Raw genomic sequence first — 14,458 nt, forward strand, 5'->3', positions numbered from 1 at the left:
TCTCAAATTGTCAGATAATTGTAAAACCTCATATCCATATTTATATTGCACTGTCCCTGGCACACTAATGTTAGAGATGGAAACCATATAATATCTCCCATCATATATGGAAGTACAAAAAAATGTATCATGCATCTGTGCATATTCTATTATCAAAGTATTTTCTCATAATTCCCCTAATTCTAATCGAAGGAATTTTACTATATCGCCTATGCGACTTGTTCACATTAAAGGGAATGTGTTATCAGAAAATGACTTGGTGTTTCATTCAGGTTTTTATATTACATTTTTTTTTAAATGTTATTATCTATACTTGAAAAAATCAGACATTTTGCAACTTTTATACTCAGCACTAGACCATGTGCTATACTGATACTTCCTGTTCTGTACAGAAGACTTTTCAGCAGTCTCATTATCCTTACAGGCAGGATCACAGTGACATATATCACCTCTATATAGTGCAGATAGATTATTAGGCCTAGCATCCACTGTGAAAATGGCGACATTATTATTTTTATGGTGAATTTAATAAACTGCTTAGTGAAACTTATGGAATCATAGATAAGTAGCAGAATAGAAGCCAAGCTGTCTTCTCTTTTGGAGAAGATGATTGATAAATAAATCTCTCTGATATTAGACGCTGCTGTAGTCCTGTTACTTAGTCTTCGCTGAGCAGATTGGGGCTGGTATAAGCGCCATTACTAGGACCGTCCGTCTGCTGTGAGCCGGACTGCGGCACTAACGCTCCTCTTCCTCCTGCAGATCTGACAGCATGCACTAGAGGTCTTCCAAGCACCAAGAAAACAAGACTTGAAAGTCCTGGAGACAAAAGGAGCTGGGGAGGAACTACAGATCCTGTGCCAATGCAGCAACATAGACGGCAGCCAGAGTTAGTGGAAGGAAACCTTCCCGTGTTTGTCTTTCCAACTGAGCTAATATTTTACGCCGATGATCAGACAACTCACAAGCAGGTGTTAACTTTGTATAACCCCTATGAATTTGCCTTAAAATTTAAAGGTAAGTTACATTACGGATGACAATTTTTTTTTTTTAGTTTTTAATCTTCACACAATTTTGTGTAGTAATGTGACCGGCTTAAGAGAAAAAAAGATGGCAATCACTAAGTATTGATGTAAGCATAGTTTTTGCTTCAATTTTATACGCTGATTTTCTGTATATAAAAAAAGCAGCCAAACATACCAATACCTGGTCACGATATTATTGCACTGCAGGATGCAACACACCCCAATGATAAATGGTGGAGACAGCGCCGGTGCAAAATACTGATAAGGTATTGTGACCAGGTATTGGTAAGTATGGCCTCTTTTTTTCTGTAATGCTTTTTTGATTTGATGACCAGATAAACACAGAATGACTTTAAGGGGGCAGTCAGACGGCCATATTACTCGCACGACGATCACATCGCAATCCTCGGACTGGCAGTCGGCTCTCCTGACCTGAGCGTGACAGCTGTATAGAAATACATGCTGTCATGCTTAGGTAAAGGGAGCTGCCGGCCAGTCCGAGCATTGCGGTGCGATCCTCACGTGAGTAATACGGCAGTCTGACTGCACCCTAAAGGGGTTAGTTGAAAAAAAATGATGCTAATTTTTTTTCTTTTCAATGTTATGAGAATCAGCTAAGGGCTGGCTGAGCATGGGGCACACAATGAGGCTACCGGAAACCCTGGGAAAGAGAGAGCCTGGTTTTATTAAGCCAAGATTGACACAATTCCTCTTGGGTCATGTTCACATTTAGTTTTCTACTTGGATTTTCATGCATCTGCTTCAATATCTGCTTCAAATACTCTAACACCACGGCCCCACTATCAGTATTTGGTCAGTATATTTTCTCAGGAGTGGGAGCCAAAACTAGGTGAGGAACAATCAGAGAAAATGTATAATAGAAACAAGTCACCAATTCTGCATTTATCACCCACTCCTGGTTTTGGCTCCTGAGAAAAAATACTGACCAAATACTGATAGTGGATCTTTGGCCTTAGGGTAAGTTTCAACGATTACTTTTTTGATGCTGCATTTTTTTGATGCTTAAAAAAAAACAGAGTTTTACATTTCCAGCAAAGTGGATGAGTTTGATAGAAATCTCCTGCCAACTCTGTTTTTTCTTTTACGCATCATAAACTGATCTGCGGTTCAGTTTTAAAATCCGTAACATGTCAATTTCTCTTGCGGGTGCGCTAAGTTTTCTGTGTGGACTTTCCCCATAGACTTGCATTAGATGCGGAAAATCTGCAGGTAAAAAACGTGTGTAATCCACACATGACCGCATCAATAAAGTTTTGTGAAAGCCAAATATCAGAAAGTATCAAAAACAAAGCAGCTTTATTTAAAACATGAAATGTTAATTATGTTCAATAAAGCGAATTAAAAAAAAAAAAATGACAAAAAAACCACAGCGTCAAAAACACAATAAAAACGCATGTAAAAAAAAAAAAAGCACTCCAAAATGTAATGAAAAAAAACACAAGCAACTTAGTTTATATAATAATTTAATAAAAATAGTAATAATAATAATACATCAAAAACTCACCAAAAGCTCATCAAGGCCAGTTTACACTGAGTAAAAAAGAAGCACTGTGGACATGAGATTTCTATAAATCCCATCTACTTTGCTGGAACTTTAAGAGCAAAAATACTCAAGGGGGAAAAACTCACCAAAAGCTCATTGTGGGAATGTTTCTTTTCCAATGTGGGTATTATTTATTGGGCATAATAATTTCTTACATCACATGTCAATGACTTATCCTGATTTGAAATTTTAAGACATTTAAGAAGAAACTACAGTATAAACCAGAGAGTCCCATGTGAATTGTGCAAATACCAGTCAAACCTCCACAGTACAAGTAAAGGGCATGTTCATTACCTGCACTGAAATGTCAAGGAGTTTTTTTTTACAGGAACCGTAAATGTTAGGTATGTACACTGTAAAGGTGCAACTTAGAAAATGAGCTGCGACTATCATTTATTTATATGTTCAAATTCCCTAGTGATGAAAAAAAGTAATTCAAGTGTTGAAAAAAAATAAAAAAACCTAAAAAGTTTGAATTACTTCCCCTTCCTATTTGCAAGTACAAACATAAATAAATATATTTGGTATCACAAGGTCCACAAACGTGCAATTGATCAAAATATAAAATGGTTTGACCCATGCTGTAAATGTTGAATATTTGTAAAAAATAAAACAACGCCAGATTTGGTATTTTTCCTCCACCAAAAAAAATGCAATAAAAAGCTATAAAAATACTTGAATGTATCCCAGAAAGATGCCAATCAAAATGAGACTTCGCCTTTCAAAAACACGAGCCCTCACACATCTCCATTGATGGAAAATAAAAAATATTACAGGTTTCAGGAAATAACAGGACAAAAAAAAATCAAATTTTTATTTGACCAAATTTGGTAATTTTTTTTAAGTCACTAAAATATGTAACAAAAAAAAAAACGATGTGTGTTTAGTATCGCTGTAATTGTACTGACCGGAAGAATAATTTTGCTAAGTAATTTTTACCGCTTACTGAATGCTGTAAAAGCAAAACGCAATGGCAGAATTTAGTTTTTATTTAACCGGATTTGGAATTTATTTCCCATTATTCAGTATTTTACTTGGTAAAATATAATGGTTTTATTTAAAACAATAACTCGGTCCGCAGTAAATCAAGTCCTCATATGGTTATATGAGAAAAGATGCAAAAATAAAAAAAAATTACAACTCTTCAGAGAGGACGAAAAAGCTAAAGAGTAAAAGTGAAAATTTAGTCTTTGGCGAGAGAGTTAAAAAAGTGTAAAAAACAAAAACAAAAAGCAAACTATTCAGTGATAGTAAAGTTATAATAGGGGATGAAGTGCGTGCACTGCTGCTGTACGGGACCTTGTTTGGCAGGACATCACAGTTTACTTAGGAAGGGAGTATTTTTTGTACTTGTCGAAATGTTATTACTTTGCTTTGTCATTTTCCGTGAACACTTGTGTCACAAGGTTCATATGAAAATGTTCTGAGATGGAATAATTGGCGGAGGGTGAACGCAGGGCGACGGGATCTTGCTGGTCGCCTTTCAATTTAGGAATTGTGTTCGGGTTTTACTTCTCTGTCTATTTTCAGTGCTGGGTAAAGCTAGTTTCACCTTGATATCCTTTGTCTCATGGGTTTATACATTTGGAAAGACCTCCTTCATGAATAACAAGCACACCAAGGAAGCAAGGGGAAAATCCGAGAACATTGCAGTCCAAAAAATATTTCATGCAATGGTGGCCTCTAGGCTATTGGAAATGGAAATGGATTCAAGTATTTTAGTGTTTTCTTAAAGGGTGTAAGGCAGCGCTAGTCATCATCCTGGGGGATACTTGCTGCATCGGGTAAATTAAGCACACGTGCAATGTCCTTCCAGTATTTTCTCAATACAGCAGTTTATTATATTATCATAAACCACATATCACACAGTCCTTCTTAGTTTATCACCGGCATGTTTACACACTTAACATCCGGGAGTCTCTCAAGTAGCAGACAGGCCCAATTGGCCCAAGTTACAGCCTTCAGCAAGGTAATACTATAGCAATGTCTATATAAGTGTCCATAGAACAAAGTGTATTACCTTTGCCGGGTTTAGTTGCTGCAGTCCATTTAATCCGCCACCACTGTGGCTTTGCGGCTTCCCAGGTGGGGGTCTCTAGCCGTCGTTCCCTCAAAGGCCACTGACATCCACACAGGATCCAGGCTTTGCCTTTCAGGACTCTTCATCAAGCCTCTGCCTTCCAAGGCCACTAGCATCCACTCACAGGATCCAGTTTCGGCCTTTCAGGTTGCCAGGCTTCACTCAGCCTCACTAGGCCTCACACGACCGGTGTCCCACACACATGGGGAACAGGCCTCATGCCTCTCTCACCGAACACACCTGTCTCCCATCAAGCAGGGTTTATATATGCATCCCGTGCACACACACACACACACACACACACACTGACAGGACCTTGCTGATGTCACAGTCATGTGATCAGACAGACATTCTGTGCACGCAGGACCTGTGCTATGTCACAGTCATGTGACCAGTCACCTGAGGGGGAAGGTACATGGTCAGGTAAAACACATCCTGGATCATTACCGTAATGCCAGCAAGTCGCTGATTACAAGGGTTAGATTAAAAAAAGTTATTGATGCACTATATATACCTATGGCTTAAAGAAGCACTCCTCCTCCTCCTCCCATCAAAGTTTTTATCCTCTTAACATATTTCAATCATCATATTATATAGCACTGTGCACTTACAATTGCTCATTTTCCCTTTCTACCCAGATAATTCTTCTCTTTTCTCTGCTCCATGTAGAAGCAGAAAGTCTCTTGTCCCTTCATTTATCATTCCCCTCTTCAACTCCTGACCCAGCTGCTCTGCTCCTCCCTCTGCTAGGGACTTTTGCAGTGACTTATGACTCATTCAGGGAAAATTGACCTGCTGTTTCTACATAGAGCTTAGAAGGATTCAGCTATTCCGTTTTTAATCACGTGATGTCATAGACCTAATGGAAAACAGAAGAATTAACTGGGTAGAAAGGCAAAATGAGCAATTGTAAGTACACAGTGCTGTATAATATGATGACTGCAATGTATTAAGAGGATAAACATTTTAATGGGAGGAGGAGGAGTGCTTCTTTAAAGAGGTTGTCTGGCATTAAGAGAAATGGTTAACAAATACTCATGTATTCCGTTCACGGCTATCCCGGTGCTGTTGGTTTTTAATTCCATGTAACTTTGACATACGCATCCATGTGGCCACTGCAGACAGTCATTGGCCTCAGAGGTTGTTTGCTGTACATGCTGAAACCAGTGACTGCCTGCAGTGGTCTTGTGCATGCATAGCATGTCATTACAGGAAATAAAAAAAACAAACAAAGACCAGCGTACCTGGAGCTAGCATGGATTGAACAGGCGAGTGTTGGTTATTTTTAATTTTCTCCATTTCCTACTATTTGCCTTTTTTAAACTCTGTACAACTCCTTTAAAGTTTGCCTTCATCATAGTTTACCAAATAGCATAATCACTAACTAACTAATTAATGATCAAGCAAAATTACAATTATTCATTTGAACAGACAGATTTATATGCAGTTTTGCTTGAACCTTCAGCTCTGCCAAGTGATCATGTATTTTCAGTGAGGAGAGCGGACAAAGCCTCTGCCAGACACCTCTGGCTATGGCTTATCTACCCGGGAAACAAAGGGTCTGTGCGAGACATGTAATGGCTGACAGTCTGTTCTCTTGATATACTTGTCTCACACTGGTAACGCCTCCTTTCATTTATAATAAGCCCTGGAGGCAGATCCTCAGAGAGATCTATGTCCGGCCCATAGATCTTAACAGCTCATTTACATATTAAGAAAAACATGTGGATTTCTCTAGAATAAGATATCAGATCACAGACGTCAAGGTATCATTTTATTCCGCTTCCTCTGACCTACATGCCCATATAGACGGCTTAGAAGGTTTGATCCTACTCACAGATTCCCTTTAATAATAATAAAAATGCAGGTCTGCACTCACCAACACTCTCTTTTTTTTCTCTACAGTCCTGTGCACAACCCCAAACAAGTACGTTGTTGTTGATGCTGCTGGTGCGGTGAAACCTCAGTGCTGTGTTGATATGTGAGTATTTTCTATCCAGGTGGATTATTCTTAACACTGACGTTATGATACAGCGTGACCAATGGCAGAAATAGGTGAGCAGAAAAGGGACTTGTTATATATAAATAGCAGAACATGCACAGTGCTCATACTCCTTAACTAAGTGCATGATTTGGGGGCTGCTGCGGACGGAGGCCATGACTGTTTCATATAGACTTGTATCACAACTATGGAAAACGTAAATCCCTTATCCTGATGACACTGTAGTGCTTTATTATTTAAAGGGAAACCTATAAGGTCCTGCAAGCCTCACAATGCTCCCCAGTGCCTTTATTACAGCATATAAGGCCGGATTGGTTAAGAAACTCCCTCCCTCCTCAAACTAGTTAGGGTCACTTGCATAAGCTGGGGGACATTAATATTTGGTCATTTTGGTAATAATACTAACTAGGGGGCATTATTGGGATGCTGAATTATCTTTTTAAATGATACTATGGTGGTTTGTAAGGTTTAGGGGATCTGACAGGTTCTCTTCAAATAGATTTTTCTTTCAGGGAACTGTAAAGGTAGTGAGCATTCTTCATTGTGATGAAAGCAGAGTAGGGACGTCGCTTCTCCAGTTCTGATATCCTACATCTCAGCCCGCAGTAGAGTCTAGATTTTTGCTTTAATTGTGTCTCTTCTTCTCTCCTGCAGTGTTATACGACACAAAGATGTCCGAGCCAGTCACTTTGGCGTTATTGACAAATTCCGCCTTCAAGTGTCCGAACAAAGCCAGAGAAAAGCATTGGGACGCAAAGAGGTGATAGCAACGCTTCTACCGTCCGCTAAAGAGCAACAGCACAAAGAGGAGGAAGAGAAGAGGATCAAAGAACATTTAGCGGAAAGTGTCTTCTTCGAGCAGACACCATGCCAAGCGGGTGAGTGGAATGTGCAGAAGTCGTAGGCATCAGTGATGCCACAACAGTTACTTATCTGTCATCTAGCTGTCTATGGAACAACATATTTAAAATGTTTTCAATTGATCTAAAAATTAGCAAGTTCGAAAAACTGTCAATCTTAAGGAACGCACCGCTCTCCAGAAAACAGGCAGCTGGGAGGCGGTGGAGCGGAGCGTTCTGAAAGATGGAGCGTAGGAATAAATCCTACATGACTTCATGGTTTGGGTGTAAGACTACGGTCACACATTCAGTATTTGATCAGTATTTTACATCAGTATTTGTAAGCCGAAACCAGGAGTGGGTGATAAATACAGAAGTGGTGACGTGTTTCTATTATACTTTTCCTCTGATTGTTCCACTCCTGATTTTGGCTTACAAGTACTTATGTAAAATACTGACCAAATACTGAACATGTGAATGAGGCCTAAAAATGCAAGGGCAAAAAAAATGTTGGTATTATAGCAAATAACAAATTTTATTGCTGGCCTCAGGATATACAATTTGCACATGCTATGGCCGTCCTATGTGAACTCATATTAAAACTTAATAATTGGGTAGAGAAGCTAACAACAATCACCTACTGAGTTGTCAAAAGTCAGATGAAAATTAGCATTTTAACAACAGGAAGTCAGTTCTGATTTTTTTTCTTTTTTTACTTCTTCTTCCAGATGTTAGAAATTCTTCTTCAGGACCGAGTCTACTGATGGTCTTCCTTGGCATAGTTTGCATCGCCGCACTGATGATGCCCACTTTGGGTGAAATGGAATCTGTGGTGCCTCTCTACCTCCACTTAAGTATGAATCAAAAATTAGTGGCTGCCTATGTTTTAGGTAAGAATAAGATGCTGAACACGTGAGATGAAGCCCCATATTAATCACCTTGGAGCCACGAGTAAGGCATTTATGCTTGGATTCAAATATATTTACATTAGAAATAATTAAAGCTGCAAAACTCTGAGCGTCACTGCCCAGTCCTGTGAGTGTTGGACATGACACTGTCATACAGGGTCTGTGAAGACCACCATAGTTATGGCACTGGAGCAGCAGAGAATTCACTAAAGATTATTTTATTATGTTAGCACACTTCCAGCTCTTGGCACATTTAAAAAAAAAATCCTGGACAACTTCTCAAACTACTTTGCACCATTTTTACCCAAGATTATAACTTTTTCATATATTTTCTCCTCTTCTCTGTCTATTAGCATCACTAATAATGTTTGTTATTATTGGTGGACCTCTGGGGAGTGTCACATGAATAATTTCTCCCCAAATATCCCAACTCCCCTTGCATGCACCCTGTATGTTCTCCATTCATCCTTCTCCAGATCTCTACCAGTCAGTGTTCTTCCCCCTCTGAAAGCTGTAAAAATACTTCATGATAAGTTCTCAGTTGGTCTCCTTCCCCTCCTTGCACCTGTAAATATAGTCTGAAACAATAAAACTAAATTGTACATCTTGGTCAAAAGTCAAGCCGTTTTTTCAGTCTTGCTGTATATTCCCTGTGCTGTGGCTTAGACTCAGGGATTCCTTGACAAATCAGCATAGACGCAATTAGTATAGGAGGTAGCGCAGTGAGCAGAAGATCACTACATCCAGAACAGAGATAGAGATCCCGCAGCTCAGTAGGTGGAACGTAATTATACACTTTGAACAACAGGTGGCGCCATTCCATACATGTAATTGTAATTTCCATTTCACATTTACTGGTGTGACAATCTCTTTAAACCATTAGTTTATAACAATGTTGATAAACTGTGTCTCATAAATAACAGAAGCAACCGAGCAGGTGAAATAGGTCAGACTATAAGCTCTCATTACCCTGTGTCTGATTGCACTGTTACCAGCTACTTATTTGTACTACTACTGGGGCTTTTGATGGAGTCCTCTATCTGCGTCTGTATAATTATGTGTTTTGGCTTAAACATCTTTTCATCTAACATTTTTCACCAGATTTCATAATGGATGAATGTACATTAGGAATTGTTGTACACAGTGTGGTACACAGCCAGCTATCGCAGTAATGCATTGTGTGAGCCATTACATGAATGCTCTGTGCACACCCTTTGTGCATTAGTTCAGCAATTTCCTAATAGTTTTATGCAGATAATCTCCACTTATTTTTTTTTTGCATGTAAGTGGCTTCCACACTGCTGCTTTTCCCCAGTCTGTTTGCTTTGCCTTTAGCTGCATTGATATCAGTATGTACTCCTTTGGAGTACAGATGATGGCAGTGAAAGGATCAGCTCAGCACCTGTGTCTCATTAACTCTGAGGATGCGCTGCTGCAGGAGCTTGTTCTCATGAGGGCTCGAGCCTATTCATCGGATGAGTTCTATCCAATGTTTTAATGGGTAATACTCGGTCCAATGTTATACTATGGGGCAGCACATATCTGTGACTTTTTTCTCATACTAAATCGGCATGAGAAAAAATTTGCAGCATGCTGCGAGTGACTGTGAAATTGGATGGCACTCACCCATTCAAGTCTATTGGTGCATGGAAATCAGCAGACTGTACTCAGATGACATCTGAGTGCAGACTGATTTCTCCATACACACAATGGAGAAGATGGAGAAATCTTGTTCTCCATCTTCTCACCTGTGGTACAATTCTTTCATGCGAGAGAATCTGATCACACTAAGCTGACACTCTGGTCAAACTCCGATCAGAATGTCATTTACATCATCGATCCGATTCTCTCACATGAGAGAATATACAGTGGGTACGGAAAGTATTCAGACCCCTTTAAATGTTTCACTCTGTTTCATTGCAGCCATTTGGTAAATTCTAAAAAGTTAATTTTTTTCTCATTAAAGTACACTCTGCACCCTATCTTGACTGAAAAAAAAACAGAAATGTAGAAATTTTTGCAAATTTATTAAAGAAAAACTGAAATATCACATGGTCATAAGTATTCAGACCCTTTGCTCAGACAATCATATTTAAGTCACATGCTGTCCATTTCCTTGTGATCCTCCTTGAGATGGTTCTACTCCTTCATTGGAGTCCAGCTGTGTTTAATTAAACTGATAGGACTTGATTTGGAATGGCACACACCTGTCTATATAAGACTTCACAGCTCACAGTGCATGTCGGACCAAATGAGAATCATGAGCTCAAAGGAACTGCCCAAGGAGCTCAGAGACAGAATTGTGGCAAGGCACAGATCTGGCCAAGGTTACAAAAGAATTTCTGCATTACTCAAGGCTCCTAAGAGCACAGTGGCCTCCATAATCCTTAAATGGAAGAAGTTTGGGACCACCAGAAGTCTTCCTAGACCTGGCCATCCAACCAAACTGAGCAATCGTGGGAGAAGAGCCTTGGTGAGAGAGGTAAAGAAGAACCCCAAGATCACTGTGGCGGAGCTCCAGAGATACAATAGGGAGATGAGAGAAAGTTCCACAAAGTCAACTATCACTGCAGCCCTCCACCAGTCGGGCCTTTATGGCTGAGTGGCCTGATGGAAGCCTCTCCTCAGTGCAAGACATATGAAAATCCGCATAGAGTTTGCTCAAAAACACATGAAGGACTGCCAGACTATGATAAATAAGATTCTCTAGTCGGATGAGACGAAGATAGAACTTTTTGGTGATAATTCTAAGCGGTATGTGTGGAGAAAACCAGGCACTGCTCATCACCTGCCCAATACAATCCCAACAGTGAAACATGGTGGTGGCTGCATCATGATATGGGGGTGTTTTTCAGCTGCAGGGACAGGATGACTGGTTGCAATTGAAGGAAACATGAATGCGGCCAAGTACAGAGATATCCTGGATGAAAACCTCTTCCAGAGTGCTCTGGACCTCAGACTTGGCCGAAGTTTCACCTTCCAACAAGACAATGACCCTAAGCACACAGCTAAAATAACAAAGGAGTGGTTTCAGAACAACTCTGTGACCATTCTTGACTGGCCCAGCCAGAGCCCTGACCTAAACCCAATTGAGCATCTCTGGAGAGACCTGAAAATGGCTGTCCACCAACGTTCACCATCCAACCTGACGGAACTGGAGAGGATCTGCAAGGAAGAATGGCAGAGGATCCCCAAATCCAGGTGTGAAAAACTTGTTGCATCATTCCCAAGAAGACTCATCACTCAAAAGGGTGCTTCTACTCAATACTGAGCAAAGGGTCTGAATACTTGTGACCATGTGATATTTCAGTTTTTATTTTTTAATAAATGTGCAAAAATTTCTACGTTTCTGTTTTTTTTAGTAAAGATGGGGTGCAGAGTGTACATTAATGAGAAAAAAAATGAACTTTTTAGAATTTACCAAATGGCTGCAATGAAACAGAGTGAAAAATTTAAAGGGGTCTGAATACTTTCCGTGCCCACTGTACAATCGTGTGACCCCAGCCTAAGCAGAACACTCAGAGGAGGATATAGGTGGCCGATCATTGCCATCATCAGTACTCCAAATGAGTACGTTCTAATATTGTTGCAGCTGAAGACAGGCAAATAGACTGAGGAAAAACATGCAATTTTTTTTACAGGAAGGAAGACTGATTCCCTAATAAAGCAATTTGCCAAAGTTTAGTTACTGCTTAAGGCCTTTTCTCAGGAACCTTCTGGGGCTGAGTAGACTTGTGCACTTATACAAGCTGTGACCAGGAAGCCCTCTGCACTAGACATTTAATAATTAATCCCTCCATTATCTTGTTTGGTTATTATATGTATGTGGGATTAGCTGAGCTGCCAAACACCTTCTCCGTTTCATTTCCTCCCCTAACATTATCGATCTGGAAGCTCGATTCCTATTCCGATCAATACAAAATATTTCCTAATAACTCAGTAAGAAGCCATAGTACTAACAGTGTAACTATCACACCCCTGTAGTTCTGTAATTATTTAATTGTGGTTTATTTTTGCTACAGAGTTAAAGGATATAGACACCTTTGGGGGAATTTTTTTCTTTATTTAATTGCATGTATTTTGGGCTAAATATAATTTGCCATTGGGCTTAATTAAGAATTTTGCACCACTTGGCTTCTACAGGCTGTTTCCCTGCATAATGAGTTAACTAAGAATCCTTCAGTGATCTGATTCATTTAGGGAGCCTGTAGCTCTTTTATCTGTCAGTAGTTAATCACTTCTCAGCTATTTTTATGACCCCACGAAAGTTCAGCTCACCGATAGAAGTCAGTGGTCATAAAACGGCGCAGAGGAGTTCAGAAAAAGACAGATAGAAGACTTAAAAAATGAGCTGAAAGACTCTCAGTTAATTCATTTTGCAGCTAGCAATGTGCAGGGAAACAAAAAGCAGGTAAAAGCCAAACGGTTTTTAATGAAACCCATTAGCCAAAATTATTTTTAAATATATGCATTTAAGTTATTCTCAATGGTGACCCAAATCCCTTAAAAAAAACTTTGGTTTAGTATGTTGCACTACCTCCCTTTAGCCTGCAGGTGGCCACAGCACCACTGCCCTATCATCTAATGCACTTAACCCTTTCTACAGACACATCCTCATCACTGTTGTACTCTATGTGGCGCTGACTCCGGGATTGTCTCTGCTTTCTTTTTTCCAGGTCTTATCACAATGGTTGTTCTGAGAACATGAAGGTTTTAGTTCACCTGGAAAACGACAGCGTTTGTTCACTTCATCACGGGGACCGCATTCGGCGGTTGCTTTGGCAGCGCTCTCCCTCCATACAGGCATAGCAATGGTTTTAAGGAAATATGTCCGAAACGTAAACTATTTTAACCGTTTATTACCGTCACTGAATGGCTGAAAACATATTACTGGTGAATTTGTTACAGAAAACCAAGATTCTTTGTTAAATGACATCTGTGAAAGAAATCTGAAGAAATTGCATTTTATATGTATGCCTATACGATACTTTTATTGTACAATGGATGGTCATTTTCTACATTTTGTTTGTGTTTCATTTTTCAGGAATAATAACAATAAATAATGGAAATAATCTAATTTCATCTATCCACCATGTATCATCCCATAATCCGTGTATTCAGTCATAGTGATGCTTGTAGGGATTATTATTTTCCTGGTAATTTTTGCATTAGAAAAATACACAACGCATAAAGCGTACCTGTCCTTTCACAAGCACAATCTGTCAAAAAACTTTATCCATCCCGCAACAACTTAAAACTGCTAACATGCCCAGAAACTACCTAAATTTTAATGCTGCGTAATTTCCGATTCATTCATTTTGAGTGGGCAGTTTCTCTTTAACAGCATTCTACCAGCACTTTCAGAGCTGGAACGCCCTTCCCCTTACTTCCCAGCATACATTGTGTCTGCCATTGTCCAGTGAATTGACTACCCTAAAGTGAAAGCTGCCTCTCTGTTATGACTGTATGACAAAAGAACATGAGTAGAGAGTGAGAGAACCCCACACTTCACCCCCACTCCCTGAAATCCGTCTCAGTGTCTCAGGCAGCAGACTGAAAGTTAGGCAGAAGAGAGACACCTAGTGGCCAACACTTTGCAGTGTTTTTTTTTTTAGGGGGATGGCAGCATAATTTTTAAATGAAGAGGTTTGCAGATTTATTTATCACATTATCTATCAAATGAGAGTTTTCTGAAAGTATCGTCAGCGTTTATAGAAGCTCACTAATCTATACAATTGAAATAAAGTCCTTATTGCAGAGATGGAAGATTTGTCCCCTTTTGGAAATTTTTTTTCCTATAAGTTCTGTTAGTAGTAAAAACAAACAGAGCTTTACTTGTCCTGCCCAGGTCCAGTGCTGAATCTCCCACTGAGTCTCCGCCTTTGCTCCCAGTGTCTGTCTGCAGCGCTGACGTCATGTCATCAGCACTGCAGACAACTGAGCTCAGCAGATCTACCCATGTACATGGCATGAGCTGCTCAGTGCCTCTGACCTCAGCTGTCAATGTGGCGTCAGCATTGCAAACAACAGCAAAAAGCGG

The 14,458-nt window shown here is 39.7% G+C and overlaps 1 protein-coding gene across 4 annotated transcripts in view; it reads left to right on the top strand.

Moving 5' to 3' along the window:
- Positions 1 to 13,495, top strand: part of MOSPD1 (motile sperm domain containing 1) — a 45,151-nt gene extending 31,656 nt beyond the window's left edge. For all 4 annotated transcript variants that reach the window (XM_073641303.1, XM_073641302.1, XM_073641304.1 and 1 more), the window contains exons 3-7: positions 763 to 1,017; positions 6,575 to 6,650; positions 7,326 to 7,549; positions 8,239 to 8,400; positions 13,095 to 13,495. In XM_073641303.1, coding sequence (XP_073497404.1) covers positions 864 to 1,017; positions 6,575 to 6,650; positions 7,326 to 7,549; positions 8,239 to 8,400; positions 13,095 to 13,126 — 648 coding nt within the window. In that variant the 5' untranslated portion in view covers positions 763 to 863 and the 3' untranslated portion in view covers positions 13,127 to 13,495. The remainder of the gene's footprint in view (positions 1 to 762; positions 1,018 to 6,574; positions 6,651 to 7,325; positions 7,550 to 8,238; positions 8,401 to 13,094) is intronic.
- The last annotated feature ends 963 nt before the right edge of the window (positions 13,496 to 14,458 follow it).

Source organism: Phyllobates terribilis, unplaced genomic scaffold, assembly GCF_046119375.1.
Source record: "Phyllobates terribilis strain yellow unplaced genomic scaffold, ASM4611937v1 Scaffold_7__3_contigs__length_470593459, whole genome shotgun sequence".
Taxonomy (NCBI): Eukaryota; Metazoa; Chordata; class Amphibia; order Anura; family Dendrobatidae; genus Phyllobates; species Phyllobates terribilis.